Raw genomic sequence first — 27,762 nt, 5'->3', positions numbered from 1 at the left:
AGCGCCATGACGAAGTTTTGTTACGTGTTGCAAATAAACATAAACGTCGTTACCCTGTTCAGTTTGTAAAACATTGTGTAAATATGATTATAGCACAGTGTATTTTATTGCTTATTTACATTTATTAATTCAGTTTATTCGACAGAAAGGGTGAGATTGAGAGTCCAGTGAGAGGAGACAGAGCACAGGTTACAATCTCTTTTTATAAATGTTTTTAATCTAGTCCTTGGTTGTAAGTTGTGACAGCAGAAGCTAGCTGCAATTATCATCTTTCTTCATTGGTAGCTATTTTGTATGTGTTCTGATGAAATGATAATAATACATGTAAAAAAAAAATCATATAGTAGCCTATGTGTGTTTACCAGTGATTGATTCTTTTTAGAGACTCTTATAAGGGATGAAATCAGTCTCAAAATGATTAACACATGAATGCATAATTATCCATGAACTTGATAAATGTTGCAGATATGTTTTACTATCCACAACTAAATGCCTTTTCAACTGGGGTCTGCAAAATTCATTATTAAATAAATGTGCAGCAATTTGCACAAATAGAGACATCTTTACACAAATAGTCGATCTCATTTGTATTTTGAGACTTTCATTTAGCCTCTATGATATTGGATGTATTTTGATTTTTAACCACATTTAATGCTTCTAGCTACCTCAAGCTGACTTTTTATTGTATTGCCATCATTTTTGTTTGTGTATTTTGTAAATATTTTCTCCAACAGCTCAAGCATGGATGATCAGTTGTCAATCTGTGGCATTGATGTTATCAATGATGCATTATGGGTAAGAATCATGTTTGACATCTAACCTGTGACTCTTCTTTTTCAAAACATCAGTTTTGATGGATTCAGTACTTTATTTCACTGTACAACTTTTTCTTAAATGGGGAAGTCAGACTGTGATGTTCATAGTACAAAATATGTACTGGCATCAATGGTTCCATGAAGAACTTTTAACATCCATGGAACCTTTTCATTGGACAAAAATATACTTTATGGTGGAAAAAGGTTCTTTAAATGATTCACGTTTTATTCACACTAACAAAAACATATTTTTAGAACTGTTTACTAAGGTTCTTTGGGAACCCCAAATGTTTCTTCTGTTGTATCACTGTGAAAACCACCTTTTGAAACCTTTATATTTAAGAGTGTAGCAGGACAGGACAAAAGCCCTTCACATACAAACTACATGCACTAAATGCACAAGCTGTTCACTCAACAAACCACATTCCTGAAGAAATCAAACCGCTGCAGGTTTCAGTTTGACTCATAGTGTATATTTTAGTAAAACTGATAATGTGCGATGCTAGATTGTTTTAACTTTATTTGGCCAAGAAACAACAATTGATAATCAAATTATTACAACTTTTTTTTTTTATCAAGCAGCTTTATTTTACTATCAAATCATACTCTTCTTTTATGTATTTAACAGAGCCAAACAATTACCTTTCAAAAACTTTGTTACATTGTAAAAATGAGGAAAGTATATTTTCTGTCATTAAGTTAAAGTCTTCAAACAGTTTTATATATTACATAACAATATATCATATAACTATACACATCATGTGTTCAGAGAGTGTGTGTGTGAACTATAGGAGGGGCGAAGTCTGTCGGGGAGGATTCAGATCCACACATCAGATTAACAGTTAGAGTGTTTTTGGTGGCTAGTCTTATTAGTTTGGGCACTTAAAGAAAATGTGGCATATGTTTGTTTTGTTCTGTTTGTGCTGTTGTCATCTGACTGGTAAGTTATAAAATAATTTTACAGCTTCATTTAATTGCGTTTAAGAGCAATAAGCCACTGTTACTGTTCAAATTACACTATTTTTACGAGACATTATGGTCTACTTTGGATTCAGGTCTCTGTTTGTGTTCTCCATTGGGCTGAACCAACAGAAATCAGGTAGTTTTTAAATTGTTAGATCCAGGCCTTGAAAATATAGAAAATTAATTAAATTAATTTGTATTTGTATTGAAAGTCATTGAAAAAGTAATGAAAATGTCTAAATTGATTGTAAAGGAGGCTCAGAAAACAACTACAAAAGTAATGTCAATTCATTGAAAGTGAGCAGCAGAATTACCTTATACAAGTTAATTTACAACTTGAAAGTACTTCACACATTTATTTTACTCTACAAACAAATATATAAAATGAAATGTAAAAAATGTATATCACCTTACATTAAAAAAATCTGTATCACCTTTAATTTTCTATTGTTTTTCTGCTGCTGTTCTTCAATTCAAAAACTGTTTGTTCTCCAGGTGTGTTTGGTGATTCAGTGTCAGTGACGGAGGGAGATTCTGTTACTCTAAACACCAATGTTACTGAAATACATGAAGGTGAAGACATATGGTGGAAATATGGAGCTGAAAACTCTCTGATAGCTCAAATCAGCAAAGAGGATCGAATCTCCTCCACATATGATGATGTTCCTGATGGGAGATTCAGAGACAGACTGAAGCTGGACGATCAAACTGGATCTCTGACCATCACAAACACCACAACTGAACATGCTGGAGATTATCAACTAGAGATAACTGGAGTGAAACTGACATCAAAAACATTCAGTGTTTCTGTCTATGGTGAGTCGAGACCATTTGTCTCGTCCTTCAAATATTATTTTATTTTTACATACTGACATTTTATAATTTGAAAAAACACTCACTGTGATCACACTAAACACATTGAATAGATTGTGGATTAGGTTTATCTATATGTTTATTCTCTCATGTTTCTCAGCTCGTCTGCCTGTTCCTGTCATCAGTAACTCTTCACACTGTTCTTCATCATCATCATCATGTTCATTGGTGTGTTCATCAGTGTTGAATGTGTGTGATGCGACTCTCTCCTGGTACGCAGGAATCAGTGTATTGTCCAGCATCAGTGTGTGTGATCTCAGCATCAGTCTCTCTCTACCTCTGGAGGTGGAATATCAGGATAAAAACACCTACAGCTGTGTGCTGAACAATCCCATCAGCAACCAGACCACACATCTGGACATCAACACACTCTGTCACACATGTGCAGGTACCACAGCACTGATGATATATGTGTGTGTGTGTTTATTTATCTATCTATCACGTTACAGTGCTGGTATTGCAAAGTGTTTGTTGTAGATCAGATTCATGGCTCATTTTGTCCATTGCACATCAAGGCCTACCCTTGCTCTACAAAGTCTTGATCTCTGCTGCTGGAACTCTGGTGATTGTCGCTGCAGTCGTTGGGATCTTCTGGATCTGCAAGAAATGTAGAAAAACTGATCAAGAAGGCAAGTGTTACAAACAAGTTTTATAACAAATAATACTTAAAAAAATATATACATTTACCATTTTTAGTTTTTCAATTAATAGCCACAAATATCTTTTAATATTTTTTTTTTAGTTTATACTGTCTAGTTCCTTTTTATGGAAATAAATAAACCAAAATAATATAGTATATAATATGTATAGTTACTGCGTGTAGTAATAATGATACTGGACAGCGCTCTTTACTCATCTCACTTGCACACATTTTATTTTATTTTATATATTTCTCAAAACTGCATCAAAACACACTGGAAATACAAACTCAGAAATGCACATCTAAATTATTTTAATAATACTCAGCTTTCTCTACAATTTATGACCATAATCCTGCATGTGTAAAGATGCAGCCCTCCTCTGGTGTTCAAATTAACATCTCTGTTTGTATTTAACTCAGGGGTGACATTTCTATAGATATTTTAACTAAATTAAGTATTCAACAATTAACTTAGATTATGATATGATTTGTTTATATAATCTACAGTAGGGCTGCTTTATTATGGCAAAAATCATAATCATAATTATTTTGGTCAGTATTGTAATCATGATTATTTAACACATTTAAGGAGTGGGAGATATGAACAAAATCTTCATTTCTCCCACTCTTTTTTTTTCTTCTTACAATAGCTACCCCCCTCCCCCTTTCATGATAATGAAACAGATCTAGATGAGATTGAGTATTGAGGTTTTAATTCATCTGTCATTTTTGTTTAAACAGCTAAAGAGGTCACTTATGCTGATCCGACGTTCTACAAAAGAAATCCACAGAAATCGGTGAGATCATTTATTCTTAAATTTATGCTGTGCTCTTTATAATTTTACCAGTCAGATTTATAGTTGTGTGCTTGTACATATCATTTTACAAACACAGACAAAACAGCACCATATGACATATTTAAGAAAGTTATTGGACCAATCAGGGCCGTCGCTGGCGGGCGAAAGGTGATGATTCTGTAATGTTACACTAATTCTGTATTTACTGTCAGCTGATGACATCACTGTCCAACATTTTTACGGAACAACTTGTCTGTAGGTTATTTGTACTGAAATACATTTTTAAAGCCACCAAGAAACACTGAAAGAGTGCAGGATCTCAAAATTTCATCAACACTTTAGACTTTTCAACTTTCAAATACGTGTTAAAAAATCTTAAGCCAGTAATCGTGTTATAGTTCAGCGAGATTCAGCAGAAATAAACAGGAAACTGAACGTGACAAAAATGCACTGCATATTCTGCATGTCTATATGTGTTACATCGTTTTAAACTTGATTATCCTGTTTTCAATTCTTCATGGGATTGCAGTTCTTTCCCTCACTAAAGCCGTTAAGTACACACTCTTGTACCTTTGTGTTTTTCTCCAATTTTCGATTTTATTTGTGTGTGCATCAAATAATAGTTTGTAATGTTGTGATTCACATCGTAGCTGATTGGCTTGGTTCATGGCTTATTATAACTTTTTAACAAAGAAATCCCATATGGGGAAAAAATGAAGGAAGAAATACTTCCGGAACCAACGCCACTGAAAAAGGGGACGGGCACCATTTTACTGTCATATCACGGCATTATAATAAGTATTTCTGGCCATCTCTAAATACCTCAGTTCTGTCATTTTTTGTTATTAATATTCACTGTAATAGAATTTATTTAAATATTTGCATGTCTAAATTAAGTATATCAGCAAGATGTTAAAAGGTTTGATGCTGTTTCCTCAAGCTGCTTCACATTAGCATTAAGAATCTGGGGTGCGTTCTCCGAAACTACCTTAACGCTACGTCGTTCTTAAGTTGTACCTTAAGAAGTACCTTATCGTTAATACGTGGTTTCCGAAACCTTCTTAGTTAAGTATACCTTCTGTAAGTCATACGTTCGTAAGGTTGGTCTGGAGCGCTCTTAGCTATACCTTATCGCTGCTGACGGTTCATACCGCTACTGGCCACCACTACGCAAAAAGCTTTTTTACATCGCAGTTTAATTACACATAGAACATTTTATATGAACATTTAATATAAAATCTGATTTAGTATTAAAATTACATTTTTACTTTACTTAAAAAATTTACACATAAAATACTTAAGTTGTTATAGCCTACATCCAGTGTATGGAAGTGTTTTCATTAATAAAGTTTCCATACACTAATGGTTGTTAGCTTTTTTTAATTAGGCTACTATCCTAAGGCACATCAGCTGGCGAACCATTTGACAGAAAAGGCTTAGGAGTCTATATAAAGAAAGATGAGTTTACACAAACTTTATAGCTATGGCAGCGAGACAGCGAGTACTTGTTTTAAATCAAAGACGGCGCCGTCCGCGGAGCCAGTTAGTGTATGTCAACTACATGGCTGGTGGATAATCAGCATACGTTGTGGAGAACATTAACACACTTATGGCCGTGAGGGTTTGGGATTGCACACTTGCTAAATTATAAACACATACTCATATTTATTTCTGCATGTACATATTTCAATGAGCCCCGATAAATGCAGTTTGTACTATTTCTAAAACGCTTCTTTATAAAGAACATTGTTTTCTCAATACTTTACCTATACCGCTGTGAAGGAAAGAGCGCACAATCGATCATCGAGGCATCGATATCAACCTATTCAGCGCCTCCACCATGGACAGCACCTGCTAAGGTCGAACTTAAGAAGGTTTACCTTAAGCAACATCCTAAGGTATAGTTCAGAGAACACACGTAGGAAAGGTATACCTGTAGTTAAGGTGTACCTTTTGAGTCTTCGTAGCGCGCTAAGAGACAACGTTATCGGAGAACGCACCCCTGGACTTTACCAATGTCTTACGATAAAACATATCTGAACTCAAACTTGATCTCATTAAGTGTTCAGGTTTCAAATGTTTTATTGTTATTATATCTTGTGTTTTGTACAGGATGTTAAAGAGGAGGATGAAGTAGTGTATGCAGATGTCAGAAGATGATCAAACTTCAGTCTTCACTTCAGTTCAAGATCCAGCTGTGTGATCACTTTCACCAGGAGTCTGTGGTTGACATTTGGGATTGGTGAGAATCACAACATTAACCGTATAAAATATATATTTTTTATTTTCAGCTAGATATTTTTCAGTTTTGCTCTAGTTTTACCAGGATATCCCAGCGAACTGAGGTGTGACATTCAGAGAAATATTAATAAAATGCTCTTCTAAAAAACTGCTTTCTAATACAAGAACTAATATAAACTCTCTTCAATTGCCAAATGTGAGTAAAAATCAGCATTGGCGAGTGTATGAAAGCGTTACTCACAAGTTGGCAGGTCATTTTATGAATTCTAGCAATGAATGGTTGTGAGAACACAATCTGGCTTAGTAGGGATGTCCCGACCACGTTTTTTGTGCCCCGATCCGATCAGAGTCATTGAATATTGAGTATCTGCCGATAGAGAGTCCAGATCTGATATTTGTATTATACACACATAACTGTTGTTGGCTAGATGCTGCATTAGTGGAGATATCATCATTATGTTCAGTTTAATTCAGTTCAAGGACTCATTTGTTCCAGCTGTGTTTTATTAGTTGCATTGTTTAGTCTGCTATAGTTGTACCCCTGTCTTCACTCTTTGTCTGTTCACGATCATGTTTAGTTGTGTTTGCTAACGCCTGTTCATATGTTTTTGAGTATACTTGCTATTAAACTTTGTTGAGAACTTTATTAATCTGTATGCCTGAAAACACTGAGTGACAAGACAACAACAAATTTATAATAATGGAAGAACATGTGTGTAAAAGGCCCCTTTCGCCACCTCATACAATTATAAGATTTTTAAACAAAATAAACAACCTCTATGATTTATTTTCACACAAAATCTGTTGCTCCTTCAATGTTCAATACAAACATCAAGTTCATCATTTAATAATACATTTTTACATTTTAAATCTGTGAACATTAGGCACTGGACTATGAACTCACATAAATGATCATGGTATAATTAACCCTTTAAGTGTCACCCCCCTTTTTTTAAATATACATGAAAATGCACATTTCGACTTTAAATGGTTGTAATTAAAGAATGCTTTGGAGTATAGACGTAAAATTGGTCTTGTTTTAAAGAAGACATTTGGCAGATTTTTGTTGAAGTGAAATAAATTAAGAAAGTGAAAAAAAAAAAAAAAGTTATATAAGTTTGTGTTTATGAAAATGTAAAATTTAAAAAATTTAATTATTCATATTTTATATAAAATATATATTTTTAAAACCTGGCCGACTCTAAAACTGCTAGAAAATCAAAGCCAAAAATCTGAATAAGTTGTGTTTCAAATTTTAGGTTGATATCTCAAAAAATGAGCTTTCAGTGAGATTTTGTTTGGGCGCAGTACCAAACATTTTCACTAGGTGACAACCAGACTCCATTACTGCCCATATAAGGGCGCCTTCATTTCCATATGCGTTATTAAAAACATATTAGTATATTTTTTTCTAAAATAATTTAATGGATGATATCTTTTGAACTCTTGGCATGAAAACAAACTGAGGTTTCATCCATTCTTTCATGATTTTTCATGTTCATTGCTATTTCAAAATAAAGGTTTGAACACGCCTTAGGAATATGAAAATATTATTGTTGCAAATTGATAAATTACAGCTCCTCTCTAATTTATTTTGGAAATCATTCACCAAATATGAAAACTAGAGTTTGTAAGCTTTCAAATGATATATAGTTTGTCAAGATTAGTTTATGTTTATTATAGGATATTACTGTTTTAAATATGTAATGATTTTGGGCCCACCGGTGGGCCGGTGACACTTAAGAGGTTAAATTATTAATATTTAAGAAATACAGTACATTTTCATAGTTCAGTACTGCTTTTTTATTTTTGTAATACAATTCAGCACTATTTTATTGGAGAGTTATTTTTGCTTTCTTTCAGTACCTATTTTAAAAACTATAAGTTATCGGCCAGCGTGGTCCAACCTCGATATCGTTATTGGTAAATCCACTATCGGTCGACCTCTATTTTATCTGTGTGGTCACAATTATGAAACAAGTTGTATTGTATATGTACAATAAGCAGAATAACTTCATCCCTTTGGCTTAGTGTGACCATCAATTGTAAAGGCTGCAATTTAACTATATAAATATACAGTCTGACGTAGTGAATGTTTATGGTGAAGTGTTACACTGAGTTCATTTACACATGAGAAACTCATGTAAATATTGTTTCACACAAACTCCATCTCTTCAAGTGCACTAGCTTTGAGTCGCTTATAAACTGCATTTTAAAACGCAATAGGCACCTACCATCTCCAGCATCAGTTGTAAATCTGTTGTCAACAAAAGATAAGCTTTAAGGTCTACCTGATGTTTTCTGCCAAGATAAAAGCTTGATGGTTTAACATTTGAAAGTAAAGAAATTAAGATGGTCATACACATTAGTACTGTCATTTTACTGTTGTTCTGTTAAAATGTCCTTGAACTTCTTTTAGGGGCCCCAGGCAGTTTGAGGCTCTAGCAGCTCAGCTTGTGTCAAAAATATAACCTGTGGTCTGAATAATTGACGTCTACATAAATGTGGTTTGATCTTTTGGGTAGACATAAAGGGTCTGCATGAGCATGAGTCTATAACTGTACATCTGTGGTTGATGTCAGGTTGTGTGTGTGTGTGTGTGTGTGTGTGTGTGTGTGTGTGTGTGTGTGTGTGTGTGTGTGTGTGTGTGTGTGTGTGTGTGTGTGTGTGTGTGTGTGTGTGTGTGTGTGTGTGTGTGTGTGTGTGTGTGTGTGTGTGTGTGTGTGTGTGTGTGTTTTGATGTGTCAGTAACACGTGGTTTAAGGGTGTTTTTCCACTCTTTCACATACGATGTTCACAGTTTGACTTCTGCTTTACACAGAACAGCTTTACCACGAAATACACATTAATGTTGATGTTTTTCAAAAACAAAAAGATATAAAATCAAACGGTGATATCTGAAAAATTCATATCAAAAGTAACCTGCTGTCTTGCCTGTCTGTGTTTTTTCACTGCATGAGGAAATGGACGTGTTGCATGAAAACAGTGGCCTTAAAATACTAAATGAAGTGATCCTGCAGATAAGCAGTGCTAGAATCAGAATTTATTTCCAGCTCTAGCATGAGAAGGTGAAGTTATTTCTAAGAACAACTTTTCTTGATATCACACTGTTTTTTGACTGTCAATGTCTACGAGTCATTTTAAGAATAAATACATGATTCACTGTTGTAATATTTATATTATCATACAAATGTTCAGTGGTTATTTTTCCCCCCATCACTTCTGGGGAGTAACTAACTAAAAGTTGCAATAAATATACTATACATTTCTACTATTATGCAAACTAGGCCTATATTCTTGAGTAAAATAACAGTTCTGCTGTCCAAAAAATATTTACAATTTCTTTATGTGTATCATTACACATTTTCTCAAAGCAGTAGTTTTAAGTCTTTGATCTGTTCTGTTACAGAAATGTTTGGCTCAAATATGCTCATATTAAAATTAAATTAAATGAATTCCAATTTAAATTACATTCTCAGTTGTTGCAGCATTTTGTCTGTATGTGAGTGAAGCAATACTTGACTCATAATACCATGATGTGACTGATCACTTTATATTACCGTACAACTCCATCAGAGTCTCTTTTAGATGAGAACTTTGAAGAACTTTCTATTCATCAAAGAAAAAAAAAAATGTACACAACTGTTTTCAACATTGATAATAATAATGAATGTTTCTTGAGCATCAAATCATCATATTATAATGATTTCTGAAGGATCATATGACACTGAAGACTGGAATAATGATGCTGAAAATTCAGCTTTGATCACAGGAATAAATTACAGTTTAAAATATATCAAAATAGAAAACAGTCATTTTAAATTGTCATAATATTTCACATTATTACTGTTTTTTTTTTTTTTTTTTTTTTATCAAATAAATGCAGCCTTGGTGAGCAGAAGATACTTCTTTTGCAAACATTAAAAAACAAATGCCCGTCTTGTACAATCTCTGTGATGCGCCCCGTATTACGTCATCAAATTGAAAAGGTCACGGAAAAAATAAAAATAATAATAAATTAAAACAAAGATGTCGGACGATTTTGAAGTTGGAGAGAATTTTTCGCCCTTCCCTACCTTTTTGAACCAGAGTACACAGACAAATAAGATAGATGACGTGACGCGTGACCTTTCCAACGTGATGACGTAATGCCTGGCACGTCTGTAATGGAAAAATTTGATTTCCATTGATCTTCAACATATATTGCAAAGTAATGTGTCACGTGTCTATATTGTCAATGTGTGAAACAAGATATATGTATGTATGTGCCTGGAGAGGGGCTTGGTGTGACACTTCAGGAACATATGGGACAGGATCTTTGACCCTATATCTGACAGTTTGTGTCTTTAGGTATAGAAACTTGAACAGCAATGGTCGCTGTAGGATTACAAATGTTTTAGATCTGCTGATCCTACTTCCTTACATAACATCACATAAAAAACTAAGGTGAACTATACTGTATTGGGCATTCAAGGTGAACATGAGGGCATCCATTTACTGATTAGATTCAATATATTTTTCCTTTGAAGGGGTTTTGTTAGTCTTTAATCTTCCTACTGAGAGTTGAACTGTGTGAATGTTTCCCTAGTCTTATTTCTCGTAACCATGACGATGTGTTGTTTATACAATTTGGGGAGTACCATTATCTCAGTTGGGGGTAATTGCCTCTATTGTCTTTAGATGATTAGATTTAGTGGTCATCTGGCAGTGTTTAAGGTCAAGACTTTTAAGAACTGTCAGCACCTCTAAGGACTGCCCACTGAATGCCTATATGATACCATGTAAAGTTACGTTAGTTAGACTGTTGGAAGAACTGCAGCAACGCAACGCGAAGTTCTCAATAAAGAATAACTTCTGTTGAACGCGATCCCAACGTCTCCTGGTCTTGCTTCGATGAAGGAATAAAGTCTCCAACAACAGTCGCTTATCTACATGGGTCAAAGAAACAGCTGCTGGGAAGGAACCTTGAAACAGGGTATAAAGGCTGCCCATCTCTTCCTGTCTGTGTCTCACTCACTCCACAGTGTAACTTCTGTGTGGTTGACTGGGCCTAATTTTCCAAGAATAAATACCTTTTAAAAGACTATTTGATTCAGTCTCTTATGCAGTGATGATTATGTTCAAGAAAATTTTGCCACAACACATCGCAGACCAGCACAAGAACAAGAACGATTGTGGTTAAAAAGTTTATAAATGTTTTTTTTTTTTTTTTTTTTTTTTTTTTTAGAAAATGACCGATCGTTTCGCTAGATAAGACCCTATTCCTCCCTTTGAAGCACTTCAGATCTTTTTGAAACTGCATTGATTTGAACTTCAACATTTTGGTTGTGTCGAGAAAAATCCTGAAATGTTTTCCTCAAAAAACTTTATTTCTTTTCCACTGAAGAAAGAAAGACATTTACATCTTGGATGGCATTGGGGTGAGTTAATTATCAGGAAATTTTCATTTTGAGGTGAACTAATCCTTTAATGGCCGTTTCACACATACTCCGTGTGCAGTGTGTATGCGGTGCAGGAGCAGCATGCGCTATAGTGCTTTCACATATGCTGCGTTTGCAGTGCGTAACTGGCCCGCGGCTGTACCACAAACACATACTCACTATTTTCATTTCAAATCCAGAAGTTATCAGCAACTTTTATTTAAATTTGTACACATATACACTCTTTAATAGACGTATTCACGTTTAAACACAATTTAAACAATGTATTATTCAATGCATTAGGCTACTTCTATATAGATTTATATATTAATTTGCTCAAGCAAGTGGTAAAATATTTAACCATGTAAGCCTACTTGGTAACACTTGACAATACGGGTGCACTAATATGCATTAATTCATGCTTAACTACTGCACAGATAATCATGTGTTAATGTATGATTCATGAAGAACTAAACCATTAATAAATGATTACTGCATCAGCAACTAATAAAGATTCTAAATGATTAATAGATTAAGTAATATTTGAATTGTTATTAATTAAATGTGTCAATGTATTAATTCCTTAATAACTTATTTTATTAACTAATAGTGTAAATTAATGCGTTAATTACCACAATGGGTTGAAGTCGTACTTCAACTTCAAATTGTCTGCTTTAATTAATCATTAGTTAATGATTTGCAAATGTATCATTATGTTATGACTTTACTTGTTGAGGCACATGACTCAAAACTCCTCCGATAGCCCCTTAAATAAAAAATGAACAATCCCTAATTCAATAAATACATAAATAACATTGTTCATTACGTCATCAACAATTGGTTGTTTTGGTCAGCAGTTGAACATTTAGCTCTTAAAGGAAGGACAAATATGAACCTCAAAATGTTAAAGATGATTTAGATAAAGATGTAGACAGAAAATCTCACCTTAAGGGAACCCGATGGAGTGCAGATACAAACTTTTGAGAGATGAAGAAGATCTTCTCCTGCTCTTCATAAACCGCCACCTGAGGAAAACAAACCATTATCAGGAAACAAACGTGTTTTTTTTTTGTGATGATAATATAGGCTACCATCTACAGTATATGGGACAAACTGCTACATTGTTGTCTTAAATATGGAATAATTACGTATTATAAAGGTTTATATTGGTTTATACTTTATAGGCCTTTAATTTATTCTGAAAAAGGAAAAGGGGTTAATGCGATCAGATGTGGAAAACAGGATAATCTCTGTTAACATGTTAACATCATGTTAACTGTTAACATCTCTTACCTGTGGTTAACATGATATCCAAATGTAGGATACTATGGAAGCTGAATGGTTAATTTGAATAAAGTGGAGTCTTAAAAATATTTAAATTTTATAATATAAAAAGGATTTTGTTACAATTTTTACAGACGTTAATAAAAACAAAAACAGTAAAATGCAGGCCTGTATTCCTTTATTTAGTTTCTTCTAAAACACACTGTTAAACTGTCTGAACAGTCCATGATTAAATGTGCTTTAAAAAAATTAATCAGATTTTTAGTTTTTTTTAGTTTTTGTTTGTTTGTTTTTTTGCAGAAAAAAAAAATGAAATGCCAAATTGGACATGTTTGTCAAAGTGAAGCACGACACTGTGTTCATTTACACACAAGCAGCTCATGATCCAGTAGTGTGTCAAGAGTGTCTCGGTTCACAATGCCACAGATACAGTAGCAATGGTAAATGTTGCTCCAAAAGAACTACATCTCTATAAGTTTTGTGACTTTGATGCGCTTATGATGTACATTTAAAAATGTAACATGCACAAAACATCTTCACAAATTTGTAATGAGAATCAGTTATAAATTTTATCAACAAAAGAGAAGCTTTAAGGTCTCTCAACAGTTATCCGTCAAAGTAAAAGCTTGATGGCTTAACATTTGAAGGCAAAGAAATTAAGATATTATTTTTCTGTAAAAACTTCCTTGAGTTGATCTTTTTTTTAGGGGCCCCTGGCAGTTTGAGGCTCTAGTTTGTGTGTCAAAAAATATAACCTGCTGTGGTCTGAATAATTTATATCTGCATGAGCATGAGTCTATATCTGGACATCTGTGGTTGATGTCAGTTCATGTTGATGTCTCAATAGCGTGTGGTTTAGGTTTTTTTCCACTTCATCACATACGACGTTCACAGTTTGACTTCTGCTTTTCACAGAAAAGCTTTACCACGAAATACACATCAATGCTGAAGTAAAAAAATAAATAAAAAAAATCATCACATAAAAATGATACTGCTGCAAAATATGAAAATGTCATCTACCGGTACTATGAAAGCTGAGACTGTTTCATATCAAAAAGTAACCTGCTCTGTCTTGTCTGTTAGTGCGCTATAAACAGAGCTAAAGTCTACAGTTATTTCCAGCTCGAGCAAGAGAAGCTGAAGTCATTTCTAAAAACAATGTTTCTTTATCACACCTTTTTTTTTTTTATAAACATCATACTAGTCATTGTCTGAGTATTTTTAAGAACAAGCACAATGTATGATTCACTGTTGTTATGCACATTTTTAGTGATTCATTTTATGTTTTTATCACTTCTTGGGAGTAACTAACTAAAAGTTGCAATGCTGCTACACATTTCTCCTATATTAATGCAAACTATTATTTATAGTAAAATATCCAAAGGATATTTACACATTTTTTAAGTGTATCATCACACATTTTCTCAAAGTAGTAGTAAAGTCCATGATCTGTTCTGTGACATAAGTTTGGCTCAAATATGCTCATATTTAGAAAAATCAAATGAACAATTTTAACGACATTTTTCTCAGTTGTCACAGCGTTTTGTCTTTGAGTGTGTGTAGCGTGACACTTGACTCATAATACCATGTGACTGATCACTAACTTTATTGCAACTTCTCAGACACAAGTTTCTTTTAATATGTTTTAAATCTGTGACTTTTAAACTAATAATACTATGAATTAATGACAGTAAAAGGTGCTTTTGTGCACATAATGGTGAAGTTAAAACATCGAACAGCAGAGGCAACTAGACCATGTTAAACAGACAAACCTTGACCCTTTGGGATTTCTTTTAGGCGTCATTTACTGCGAAATAACACAAGCTTTTGCTTTCTGCACCATCTTATCTATAGGTCAGCATAACATTGGTCTCTTCAGTGGGTTGAGCCTTCATGCTCCATTGCGCCATTAAAAAGAGTCATGTGATCGTTCATACATTCACATCAGATTTATTTCCATATTTGAATGAGACCTAAAACCGATCTGAAAATAAAGTTTCTATTCATTCATGAATCGGGCATTGCTGGTTCTGATTTTAAATAGCTAGATGTCACGCCCGGCTTTGCCGTGCTGGCTGTGCTCACTCCACCATGGACAGAATATGTTTTTGGGCCGTCTCTCTCCCCTTAATCTGAAGGGGGAGCTGTCTGTTTTCAGTCCATCTGACAGTAGCTGATGGGCGGGACTGTTTAAAAGCATCTCCTGCCAGTTGTTCTCTCTCTGCTCTGGGCTGTGCGTGTCTGCTTAGCTCTGGCCTCCAGGCTGGCGGCAGCACCATCTTACTCCCTTTTGTCTTTTTTGCATTAGCCTACACATACTCTACACTTTACTGATCTGCACTACACTTTTGATTAGCTTTCTCTTGCTTCTAATTTACTGACTTGATACATTTATTGATTCAAATTATGATTTCATTGTATAATTTAATGTTTTAATAAATTATTTTGGATTTAACTTAACAAGCGGTGTGGTCTCCCCATGTCATTGCTACTGTGAGCCAGGTAGTCGTGACACTAACAGAAAATACACATGATTGCTGAAGAACTATCAAGGAATAATGTCCTTGTTGCTAAACACATCTACATTATTTAAAAGCTAAGAATGCTAGCACTGAGTAAATGGTTTCAATTAGAGCAGTCAAAGTCCCTTTCAAGGAGAGTCACTCTCTTAACCGACGGCTGAATTTGAAACACCTCCGCAGGGTTGTCAACTCTCACGCATTTGGCTTGAGATGTGTGATTTCACTCCCACGCCAGGTTCACACATACTCCGTTTACAGTACATTTGCGATAGAGGAGCTTAACAGGCTCAATGTAATTTCACATGCCGCGTTTGCAGTGCGCAATTGATCTGCTGCTGTATACAACAAACACAACATTTATTCATTATTTTTATTTAAAATCCAAAAGTTGTTCCAGAAAATGTTTTGTCAGCAACGAATTCTCTTTGTACACAGTACAGTTATGCATCTTTCATAGACTCATGCACGTTTAAACACTAAATTTACACAACGTATTATTTAGTGCATTACTTATATAGATGTATATTATATTAAGCTGCTCAAGCAAGTGGCAAAACATTTAAACATACTTTTCTTATTTTAGAATCACAAACTTTTTAAATATAAACTTGTAATTGACAAAAGACATTAGACTATCAAGCCTTTTTTCCTTTGCATTTAAATCTTTATACAAGAAATCCTTCAGGTCATAAATAACTTGTTTTTCCACCTCCCTGAAGAGATGAGTGCCATCCATTATTTTGCTTTTAGAAAAAGTTGTAGTTTTCCTCGCTTTACCCTTGGTAAAAAAAAGCCATATGTTGAGTGTGAAACAGTATATATGTGAGCCCTCAGGTCCCACTCGCTCTGTGTGGGCCTCGAACCCGGGTCTCCGGTGTGGCAGGCACGAGCTATAATAAGGATGTTAATGCCATCAATCCTCAATCCATGTTTATTTTTATGCTACCAATGTGCTGTCACTTTAATTCAGATCGTGCAGCACAGCAAAAAATGGACTCCGGGAACACATTGCTGGACCGTTTGGACCGACGCTCTAATCTGTAAACATAGGCATAAAAAAATATGCACTGCAGACGGAGTATGTGTAAACTTGACGTCACTGCCCAAGTAAATTTAATGCCAAATTAAAAAAGGCAATGTGATGACTGTTTGGCATATGACATCACGAATCATGTTATTTTGATGTCATATGCCATTTGGTCTGCACAGAGCTGCATGAAGTCAAACACATGTATTGACAAGGTATGGGTTTTAATAAAACCAATGAAGACCCGCAGTGTAACCTCTTGATTGGACCAGTCTGAACCAATCACATTTTTCCGAAACATGCAAGGTCAGCTGCTGACCCCCACCTGCAGATCAGTTGCTCTCAAGCTTCACGCATTGGACATGATAGTCACTCATTTCGGTCTTTTGTCACGCGCTCCCGCCACACATTATATTTCTTAGGCAGAAAAACTATTTATAATATATTTAATATGGCGCAGCGCCCAAAATTTCTCTGGCCGCGCCGCTCTCACTATGGAGCCGGCATGAATCAAGCGTGTCTCCCTTGGAGTTCTTAGTGAGTCTGCCTGTTATCAGCCAATCAAAAAATAAATAAATAAAGGGGCTACACAATAGCCAATCAGAAAATAGCACTATTGTATCTGGGTAAGATTTAACGCAACAACCAATGAAAAAAAAAGCATATCCTGGAATTGTTCACATGATTCTGCTACAACGTCTTCCAAAAGGAAACCACTCCGAGCTCTGAGCATCACTTTGAGCACAGAATAAGTCATGATCTCCTGTTTTAATGTTACAACATATTCACAACTTGTTTGACACAAACAGTGATAACTTGACTGCTGTTAGGGAATGTTTCCCAGATAATTAGCATCAGAGGAAAGTCCCCTAAAAAGGCAAGGTTAGAGGATGCTGGCCCAGAGAGGGTGGCGAAAAGGGTAGGCCCATTAGAGGAGGAGACAGACGAAGAGACAGTGCAGGTGGAAGAGGAAGAGACAGTAGAGGAGATGGTGGAAGAGATCCTCTTGGAGATGGTGGAGGAGATGGCTAGGGTGTCAGAAGAGACCATAAAAACAAAAGGGAGAAAAGTACCAGGAGCAGCCACCTACAAGAGCTCTTTTAATAATGAATGGACCTCTAAATGGCCATTTACTGTAGGAAGCACCAGCTCCTATTACTGGTGCTCTATCTGCTGCCAAGAGAACTCCTGTGCCCATCAAGGTGTGCGGGATGTGACAAGGCACACAGAAAGTAAGGGGCATCAGGCCAAACAGCAGTCACTGAAGTCAACCAGCACAGTCAAAAACTTTTACTTGCCAGTGACTGCAGAAATGAGTGTGCAAGAGCTCAAGATACATAGCACATTAAAGGGATAGTTCACTTTGAAATTAATTTTTGGTATGTTTTAGCTTACCTCAAGGGCATCCAAGATGTAGGTGTCTTTGTTTCCGCAGTAGTTTCAATTTGGATATTTTTAGGTCAAACCGTTCTTGTCTGTCAGTCATATAATGCAGGTCTGTGGTCACTGGCTCAAAACACAAGCACAGAGTCCAAATTAAAACAATTCCCCATCGTCCAAATGAAACAATTCCCCATCGTAAGTACACATTGATGGCCTAAGACACGAAACGAGCGGTTTGTGTGAGAAAACGAACAGTATTTATATCGTTGTTATTTCTTGAAAACAACACACGTCCAAATGATCTGATGGCGCGGGTGGGTATAGATATATATTTGTCATGGAATAACTCAGGAAGGAAATAAGGTAGGAGGAAAATTCTTTTAGTGAAGTCCCCCTACATGTTAGCTGCATCTGGATAAAAAAATAATAATTTTTGGATAAAGGAATCAAAAATTACAGCATTTTGAAAAGAGATAGCCTTTTTGTACAGTCTTTCACACCCCCTCATGGGCAATTTTTTCTCCATGAAGAATATCTTGTCATAAAAGCAATAGATTATGTTAATTTTGGGCTCATTTTAATTGTAATAATATGCTGTAAAAAATGAAGTGCCATTTTCAATTATCTGAGAATGTTTCATGAGCTGTATGATGTTTTTGACACATTGCAGTACATTATTTTATAGATTATGAAAAAAAGAGAAATTCTATGTATCAGCAAATAACTCAGCAATACTTAAGAGTTTTTCAAAGTGGATACATTCACTGTAAAGTTCAGACTCTAAGCTTTCAAATGACATCAACTTTGTGTTTATCAAGGCAAGATTTTTGAAAAATATGGTAATAAATATTTTCGCAGCTAGGTGGCGCCTGCTGGCGGTACACTTGGTTTTAGAGGGATTACTCAGCACTCGTTAGGAATTAATACATTAGATGCATTAAAAAGCTGAGATTCTAAGCTTTAAAATGATATATAATTTGTGTTGTTCCATTCAGTGGTTGATTAGTAATAAATAGTTTTCTTTCCGAATGGGAATAAATCAAATAAATAAATAAAAAAGCTATAGCCGCCTATGGGCGGTTATAGGACATGACACAAATTAATAAATTTTGAAGCCACTAGGTGGCGCTCTTCTCACTTGAAATATTTTTTTTTTAGGCCTGCACTCTAATTTGATGTGAAATGTTGCATTTATTGAAAAATAAAATAAAATAAATAAAATAAAAATATATATATATATTAATTCTAATGGAAAAAATAGCTCATAAAAATTACATAATTAATGCAAAGTATCATAAAAAATTCTAAAAATTCTATATAATAATCAGAAAACATTATAGAACAAAACAACATTTGATTGGTTATCCTAGGACAAAGTTATACAATTTTAAGGCTTCGCCCGTTTTCGGGCGGGGGGAAGCTAAGTGTGACCCAATTATGAAGAAGCCCAGAGGGTTAAAAAATCCCCACTGTTCAGCACATGCGCATTAACAACAAGTGGATTTTGTTTTCAAGCGCTCAAGTCACTCGCACATGCGCTGATGTACGAGTGTGGTGTGCACCCCTTTTACTGTCTATGTGTGCACCCTCCTGGTGACAAAATTATGTCACGCGGACAACAGAAGTATACTTTGGGCTTTAGCTGGGACGGAGCCTATGTAGGAAGGGCTAAGTTTGCATGGTTGTTTTATTTTTGAATGTTTGCTAGGTGCCACTGGTGCCGCAGAAACTATATGCTCCTTCACCTTTAAGCACTGAAGTGCGGCTGCACAGTGCGATGAAGTGTGATTGGCCAATGCATGAAAACAAAGCAAAGCAGGAGATAGAGAGAGATCCAACCCCAGTCCTGATAACAACTATATCAAGAAGAGAAATCACAATGTCTGAGTCCTGTATCGACACCTGCCATTGCTAATACAGTAGGCTACATGTGGCTTATGTACATTTCAGAAAACCCCTTGTTAATAGCCTATGCAAATATAACTAATGCCACGACGGCGGGCCAGACTAAAATCCTAGCCATAGTTTACCTTGTAGCCTATTGCTTGTCTGTTCTAAACGGAGTCAGATGGGTTTCGAATTTAAGATGTTGATGATTATCTGTTAGTTCTCTTTCAAAAGGCAAAACTGTCAAGTTGTTACAGCATCCTGTCTGTCATCTTTGTTTAAATGTGTTTCTTAATTAAATGTGTCATAGACAGCGCTCAGACTGCCGGTGTGACATAACTGAAGAAACGAATTAGCATATTCTTATTAATATTAGCCTAGAAAATAGTTCTAATGCATGACAAAATAAATGACATTTAAAATAATTATTGAAGAATTGTTAAACGTTAGAAAATTGTATCATTTAAAAATTTTTTTTATCTATTTTCCCGGATCTGACATGGGTAGACTGTAGGCCCCATATAAGCCCTATTATTATACGTAGGCTAGTTAAAATAAGTAGCTATTTGGCGACGCTAACTGGTTATAAAAAAAATATTTTCTGGTGGCAGATGAGTGATTGCAGTCAATGCAGTCAAGTTAACAAACATTAAGTTGCAATATAGTAGTATCATCTAAACATTCATTCTACAAATATATTGCCCCAATGGATTTACTAAAAATTTCACACCGCCAAAATAGCCTATACAAGAAAGGGTGTAAATTCCACAATTAAAAGGTCATTCATCCCAATTCAGTAGGCGTAATTTAAATAATAATAATAATAATAAAACATTATTTTGTACATTGTTTTAGTCAGCAGTTGAACAGCTGTCAAAGAAGGACAAAGATGAACCCCAAAATGTTAAAGATACAGAAAATATCACCTTATAACCTGCTGGAGTCCAGAGATGCTGAAGATCTGCTCCTGCTCTTCATAAACCACTTCCTGAGGAAAACGATCCCGGAAACAAAACACGGCTGAACGTGCAGTCTGTTGTGTTATTCATCAAAAATAATAATTAAAAAAAAATATATACTTTATTTGAGAATTTAATACTTAGATAATTGGTTGCATGGTTTTTAGTAGCCTACCTGATGCGATGATGGTGCTCTGGGTGTTTATGTGGTTGTTTAGAGGTTAAAACAGTTCCCCCTCAAGTCTCTGATATTGTGGTCTCCACATATATGGCTCGAGTCCAAGATTTAAAACTCACGCGGAAGTATACGTTGATGACGTGCTTATGGCGTCATGCGAACATGGCGGCACCCAGTGAGTTGTTTACAGTCCTTGAGAGAAAACTAGGGCTAAATACAATTCTATTTATAAACTAAGTATTGAGGGGTCTGTCTCAGAAAATCCTAAAGAAATTTCCCAATATGGTTATAACTTTTACTCAAAACTCTATAGTTCTAAATTTAATGTATCTGATTTTGATACTTTCTGTAAGCACCTTGGTTATGTTAATTCCATTAATCAGGATGAAAAAGTTTTTTGTGATTCACCAATTACTGTTGATGAGGTTAAGGTAGCAATTTCTCAACTAAAATGTAACAAGTCGCCTGGTAACGACGGGATAACGGCTGAATTTTACAAGTCTTATTCTGAGATCATTTCCCGTTCCTCCTCGAAGTGTAGAGTTTAAAATGCTCTGAGCTTACAGCAAGTATGAAGCAGGGTGTCATTTGCTTAATACCTAAGCCTAAAAAGGACACACTTTCCTTAGACAACTGGAGACCCATTAGCCTTCTTAATAATGATTATAAAGTGTTTTCTCAAGCCGTTTCAGGGCGATTTTAAGCTCAATTATTGACGAAAATCAATCAGGTTTTATGAAAGGGCGCCATATTTTGAATAATATTAGGCTCGTATTCGACCTGATTGATTACTCTGATCTTATCGACGATGACAGTTTAATTCTTTTTTTTTTGCCTTTGACACTATTGAGCATCCTTTCATTTTTTTCTGTTTAGAGCGTATTGGTTTCGGGCCCTACTTTTGTAATGCCATGGAAACTTTGTATGCAGGAGGAAATAGCTCTGTAAAGTTAGCACATGGCACAACCCAGAGATTGGCCTGTCCAGTCTCTGTATATCTTTTTCTTATTGTAGCACAGGCCTTCTGTCATTTCATAAGGATAGTAAACTAGAAGGGATTCATATTGCTGGTAGAAATATTTTAATTAGTCAGCTGCTAGCGGACGACACATTAAAAGTATTCAGCTCTTTTCAAATGCCTCAGGTCTATGCCTTAATATTAAAAAATGTGAAATACCGGTATTAGCCCTGAAAAGATAGGATTAAAAGTAAATTTAATCTCTGGTTATTAAGGGACTTGTCCCTTAGAGGTAGAGTCCTTCTGTCAAAGGCTGAAGGAATTTCTAGACTGATCTATGTTGCTTCATCTATACATTTAGACAATAAAACTATCAAAACTATTGATCAGATTTGATTTAATTTTCTATGGAAGAACCGCGTGCACTATATTCGTAAATCTGTTGTTCTAAATTCGCTTAAAAGTGGTGGCCTTGATTTTCTAGATTTCTCTACTTTAAATAATACTTTCAATATTAATTGGTTCTTTGTGGAATTTTATTCCTAATTTTGTTTTTGACCGACTTGGGGGCCTTTCTTTTTTATTAATGTGTGATTATAAATTGAAAAATTGCCAGTGAAACTTTCTGCCTTTCATGCTCAAGCTTTATTGGCTTGGAAACTGATCTACAAGCACAACTTCTCTCCGCAGCGTTGTTCTATTTTGTATAAGCACAAAAGTATTTTTTTTAAAGGCTGGTTTGAAAAGAATATTGTTTTAGCTTGTCATTTGTTTAACGCTCAAGGATTCCTTATGACGTATGACGAGTTTCTTTTGCACTTTAATTTTCCTGTGACTCCTAAGGAATTTGCTCTTGTATTTTCTGCAATCAATTCAGGAATAATTTCCTTATGTAGAGGTGTCCTGTCATCAGTTGATATACCCATAATTAACCCAACGGACACCGTATGTGGTAAAATTAGTTTTTTTGTAGTCCAAAAACAATAACAAATCTATTTGCGCACTATTTTTAAAGGACGTTGTTACCAAATCTTGCTCTATTGGCCATTGGGCTAAATTTGTTAATGACCTTGATTGGGAAAGTGTTTGGTTATTACCTCACAAATTCTTTGTTACAAACAAGGTGAAAGAAATCTCTTTCAAGATATTACACAAATTTTACCCTGTCAAGCATTTTCTTAGTAAGTTTAAGAAAGACATTGATGTAAGCTGCTCTTTCTGCTCTTTGCACTTGGAAACAGTACCCCATATTTTTTGGCACTGTAGTCAGGTGAAAAAGTTATGGTAGGAGCTGTCGTTGTTTATTAAGAAAAAGGTACTCTTTAATTAGGGCCCGAGCACCGATGGTGAGAGGACCCTATTGTTTTTGCTCCGTTTATTATTAGGGCCCGAGCACCGATGGTGAGAGGACCCTATTGTTTTTGCTCTGTTTATTAGGGCCCGAGCACCGATGGTGAGAGGACCCTATTGTTTTTGCTCCGTTTATTAGGGCCCAAGCCCTGAAAGGGCGAAGGCCCTATTGTTTCCGTAAGGATTATTTTTTTTTTTTTTCTTCATTATTTTTTTTTTTGCCTTTTTGCCACTTTTGGGGCCCTTAACATGCTCAAAAACTCTTGAAATTTTGCACACACGTCAGAACCTGCGGCCATCAGGGCCGGGCTGAAGCTGGTACTGGGGCGTGGCAGGGGGGCTCGACAGCGCCCCCTGGAATGGGGTCCGAAAACTTGGTCCATAAATCAAACACGCTTGCATGTAATAATATGAAACTCAGTACACATATAGATCTCACCGGGCCGAACAACTTTCGTGCTCTAAGTTTTACAAAAGCCCAACAGGAAGTCGGTTATTATACGTTGTTTGGAAAACGCATACAATGGAATGTGAAATACTCCTCCTAGGGATTTCATCCGATCGCCACCAAACTCGGTGAGAATAAAGTCAAGACATTGAGGATGAATTCTTGCGAACGGATTTTTGATATCTCGAACGGTTTGGCCGTGGCGAGGAAACGAATTTATGGCGAATAATGGGACACAGGAAGTGTGTTATAACTTCTGCATACATTAACTGATCTTGATGAAACTTCAGCAGTGTGTTCGTTGTAAGAGGCCGATCACATGGATGTGACTATTGTGAGTCAAAGTTATAGCGCCACCAACTGGCAGCAGGAAGTGTGTCACTTTCAAAATGCTTTGAAGTCACCCTCTTAATTTTACCCGATTTGCTTCAAACTTTATGTGTATAATGTAAACACAGGGCAGATGTAGACCTGTGAAAGGATTATTGATATCTTAGATACTGTTGCCGTGGCAACGCATCAAGTTTTAATATTCTTTTCGGATGCGTTTGAGACTCTTAACATGCTTGAAATTGGATGAAACTCGACAGACACATAACACTTATTAGCCAGTAGACATGTGAAAAGTTTCAGAAACGGGCGTGGCAGGGGGGCTCAACAGCGCCCTCTTGAACAGGGTCTGAAAACTTGGTCCATATATCAAACACGCTTGAATGAAATAATATGAAACTCGGTACACATATAGATTTCGTCGGGCCGAACAACTTTCCCTCTGACAAGTTTCACGCCAGCCCAACAGGAAGTCAGCTATTATGGGTTGTTTGGAAAACGCTTGCTGTGGAATGTGATGTACTCCTCCTAGAGAATTCATTCAATCACCTCCAAACTCAGTCAGCATGAAGTAAAGACATTGAGGATGCTAAATTGCGGACGGATTTTTGATATCTTGAACGGTTTGGCCGTGGTGAGGAAACGAATTTATGGCGAGAAAAGAGAGACATGAAGTGTTATAACTTCTGCATACATCAACTGATCTTGATGAAACTTCAGCAGTGTGTTCGTGGTAAGAGGCCGATCAGATGGATGTGACTATTGTGAGTCAAAGTTATAGCGCCACCAACTGGCAGCAGGAAGTGTGTCACTTTCAACATGCTTTTGACAAAAGTGGGGGGGTTAGTTTTAAATACAGTAAAAAAAAAATGTTTTTATATTGTTCTCATCAAGCCGGACAACTTTCTAATTTACATTCATTAGCTCAGAGCAAAAGGAAGTCAGATATTTTGGTCTGAATGTGGATTTTTTTGCAAAATCAGCCTATGAATTTTTAGCCACTCCTCTTAAACTATTTATTTTATTCCCACCAAACTTTTTCAACATGATGAAAATACATTAAATATGCTAAATTGTGAACGGATAATAAATATCTCAAACGGTTTTGCTATGGCGAGGGATTAAAGTAATGTCCAAAAAGGAAAAACTAAAAGCCTCAAATTTTCTAAAAATGTAATTATATACCATTTATTTCTATATAAAAGTATACAAACATCACAACTAAACATTTTATTCTTTTTTTTCAATTTAAGAATGAATTTTAAGTTTAAAAACTGCCAGAATGGTTGTTTAGTCTAAACAATACATAAATAAAGTCAAACATAGTGCTATACTGCCCTCTTGTGTTCAAAATCAGGTAGGCCTATTATATCTATATATAAATATACTAGGTATGTGACGGTGAGAATATTTTACCACCGGTTAACTGACGTGTGACACCGCTGGGGGCTTTTTAATCGCTAACTTAAAAACTAAAGTAAAATATGTTCGTCCGCACTGACATTTATATTGGTTGAGCGAGCGTTTCAAATGAATTCCTATGGAAGTAGGAATTAACTGAAAAACGTTCACTCTGTTCTGCTCGTTCCTCGCCGTGGACGTGCACCGTTATGAATGCCCGTGCAGCCATGAGCATTTTAGTTTCATTTTAAAATTAGCGCCTTTCGGGGGGTGGATTGCTTGAAATTATTTTACAAAAGCACAATTTTGTGTTTTATTGCAACTGTACACAAATATAAGTTAACACTTTGCAGTTTGAATGTCGTCCTGTATAATGATGGAGTATGTTTTTATGTGTCTACTGTTCAATCGCGCCCACGCCACACACACACACACACACACACACACACACGGTTTACTATCTTTGTGGGTACTCTCCATGGACTTAATGGTTTTTATACTGTACAAACTGTATATTCTATCTCCTCACACTAACCCTACCCCTAAACCTACCTATCCCATAAAACTTTCTGCATTTTTACATTTCCAAAAAAACTCATTCTGTATGATTTATAATCTTGTTTACCCATGGGGACCTCTATTTAGGTCCCCACTGTGACACGAGTCCCCATGAGTCTGTGTGCATTCAGGTTAAAGTCCCCACCGGAATAGAAAAACATGAACACACACACACACACACACACACACACACACACACACACACACACACACACACACACACACTCCAGCATTACAATCTTGACATCGCAGCCTGTTCATTATAGCCTTAATAAAATATAATAATAAAATAGTCAACCTAACATATAAAAATTACACTGCTCTAAATAGTCAGTAGTACAATTCGTACATTCACAGTAAGCACCGCTCGCTCCACTGTGATGTTTCCAAGCAAATTTTTGCGCATGTGAAGAGGATGATTTTTTCCATCAATATTGGAACACGAGTGAAGAACAAAGCCTATAATAAAGAATAGTTTAGCATCCAAATACATCGCAAATGTTGAAACATTTTGATTCTGATGAGAGGGTTACGTGAGCCCAACACTGCTTACTTTCATTTTTACTTTTACATTAAATTTAAAGGATTTGTTGTGGAATATTTTGAGTGTATCATAAAATCTGAATAAAAAAAAAATAATAATAATAAAAAAAAAAAAAAATGAATGAATGAATGAATAAATAAATAAATATATATATGTATGTGTATATATATATATATATATATATATATATATATATATATATATATATATATATAGCTGCGAGCAGCGATAAAGGGCCAAAGCCGGCGGCACCGCCACCCTAAAGGCACCGGGGTTGCGGTGCCACCGGCTTGGGCCCGTAATCGCTGCTCGCAGCTATATTTATTATTATTCTTCTCCAAAGTGAATCGCTTTTTAGAGGGCCTAAACATGCTCGAAAACTCATGAAACTTTGCGCACGCTTCAGAAGTGGTGAAAATTTACGTGTGATATGGTTTTCAAAATTGGGTGGGTCAAATTCGGTAAATTATTGCCCCCACATTTTGCCCCGGCTCCTGGTTTCACTTACAGGTATGAAATTTGGTACATACATGTAATGACCCAATACCTACAAAAAAGTCTCTTGGAGCATAGCCCTAAACACAACAGGAAGTGAGCTATTTTGAACTTCCTCTCAGATTTTGGGCATTTTTCACCATTTCCTGATGTTGTACTTTAACGAACTCCTCCTACAGTTTTGATCTGATCCTCTTCAAATTTGGTGAGTGTAATCTTAAGGCCTTTGCGACGTTAAATTGCGAAGATCTAGAGTTTTCATCGAAGGGTGTGCCCTCGGCGGCCTGACAAATGTTCACCCAATTTCGGCCTTTTGGTGATATGATCAGATAAGTTCAATATTAATGTTGCTTGCAGTTCCGATGTTGCTAGGCAACCACAGACAGCCTGCAGTAACTCAGGCATTCGATGTCCAATCTGCCCCAAACTTCACATGTTCGATAAGAGTCCTGTCCTGAACACATGACCATGCTCATATTTGGTTATAGCAATAGCGCCACCTGCTGGTAGCAGGAGGTGTGGCAAATACAAAACGTGCTCGAAAAATCATGAAACTTTGCACACGCTTCAGAAGTGGTGAAAAATTACGTGTGATGTGGTTTTCAAAATTGGGTGGGGCAAAATGGCTTACTTATTGCCCCTACATTTTGCCCCGGCTCTACGTTTCACGTACAGGTATGAAATTTGGT

General features: G+C 35.8%; 2 protein-coding genes across 2 annotated transcripts in view; one reads left to right on the top strand and one right to left on the bottom strand.

Moving 5' to 3' along the window:
* Nucleotides 1–27,762, bottom strand: part of LOC307169929 (uncharacterized protein) — a 251,796-nt gene that overhangs the window by 120,887 nt on the left and 103,147 nt on the right. The gene's annotated exons all lie outside the window — the stretch shown is intronic.
* Nucleotides 4–7,421, top strand: LOC307169961 (uncharacterized protein). The gene is made up of 7 exons (XM_079890854.1): nt 4–188; nt 735–795; nt 2,274–2,594; nt 2,752–3,039; nt 3,167–3,280; nt 4,033–4,088; nt 6,201–7,421. Exons 2-7 carry the CDS (start codon nt 792–794, stop codon nt 6,246–6,248), a joined length of 831 nt encoding a protein of 276 aa, XP_079746980.1. The 5' UTR covers nt 4–188; nt 735–791; the 3' UTR covers nt 6,249–7,421.

The sequence above is a fragment of the Squalius cephalus genome (assembly GCF_949319135.1).
Source record: "Squalius cephalus genome assembly, chromosome: 13".
Taxonomy (NCBI): Eukaryota; Metazoa; Chordata; class Actinopteri; order Cypriniformes; family Leuciscidae; genus Squalius; species Squalius cephalus.
This window is presented reverse-complemented; position numbering and strand designations above follow the sequence as displayed.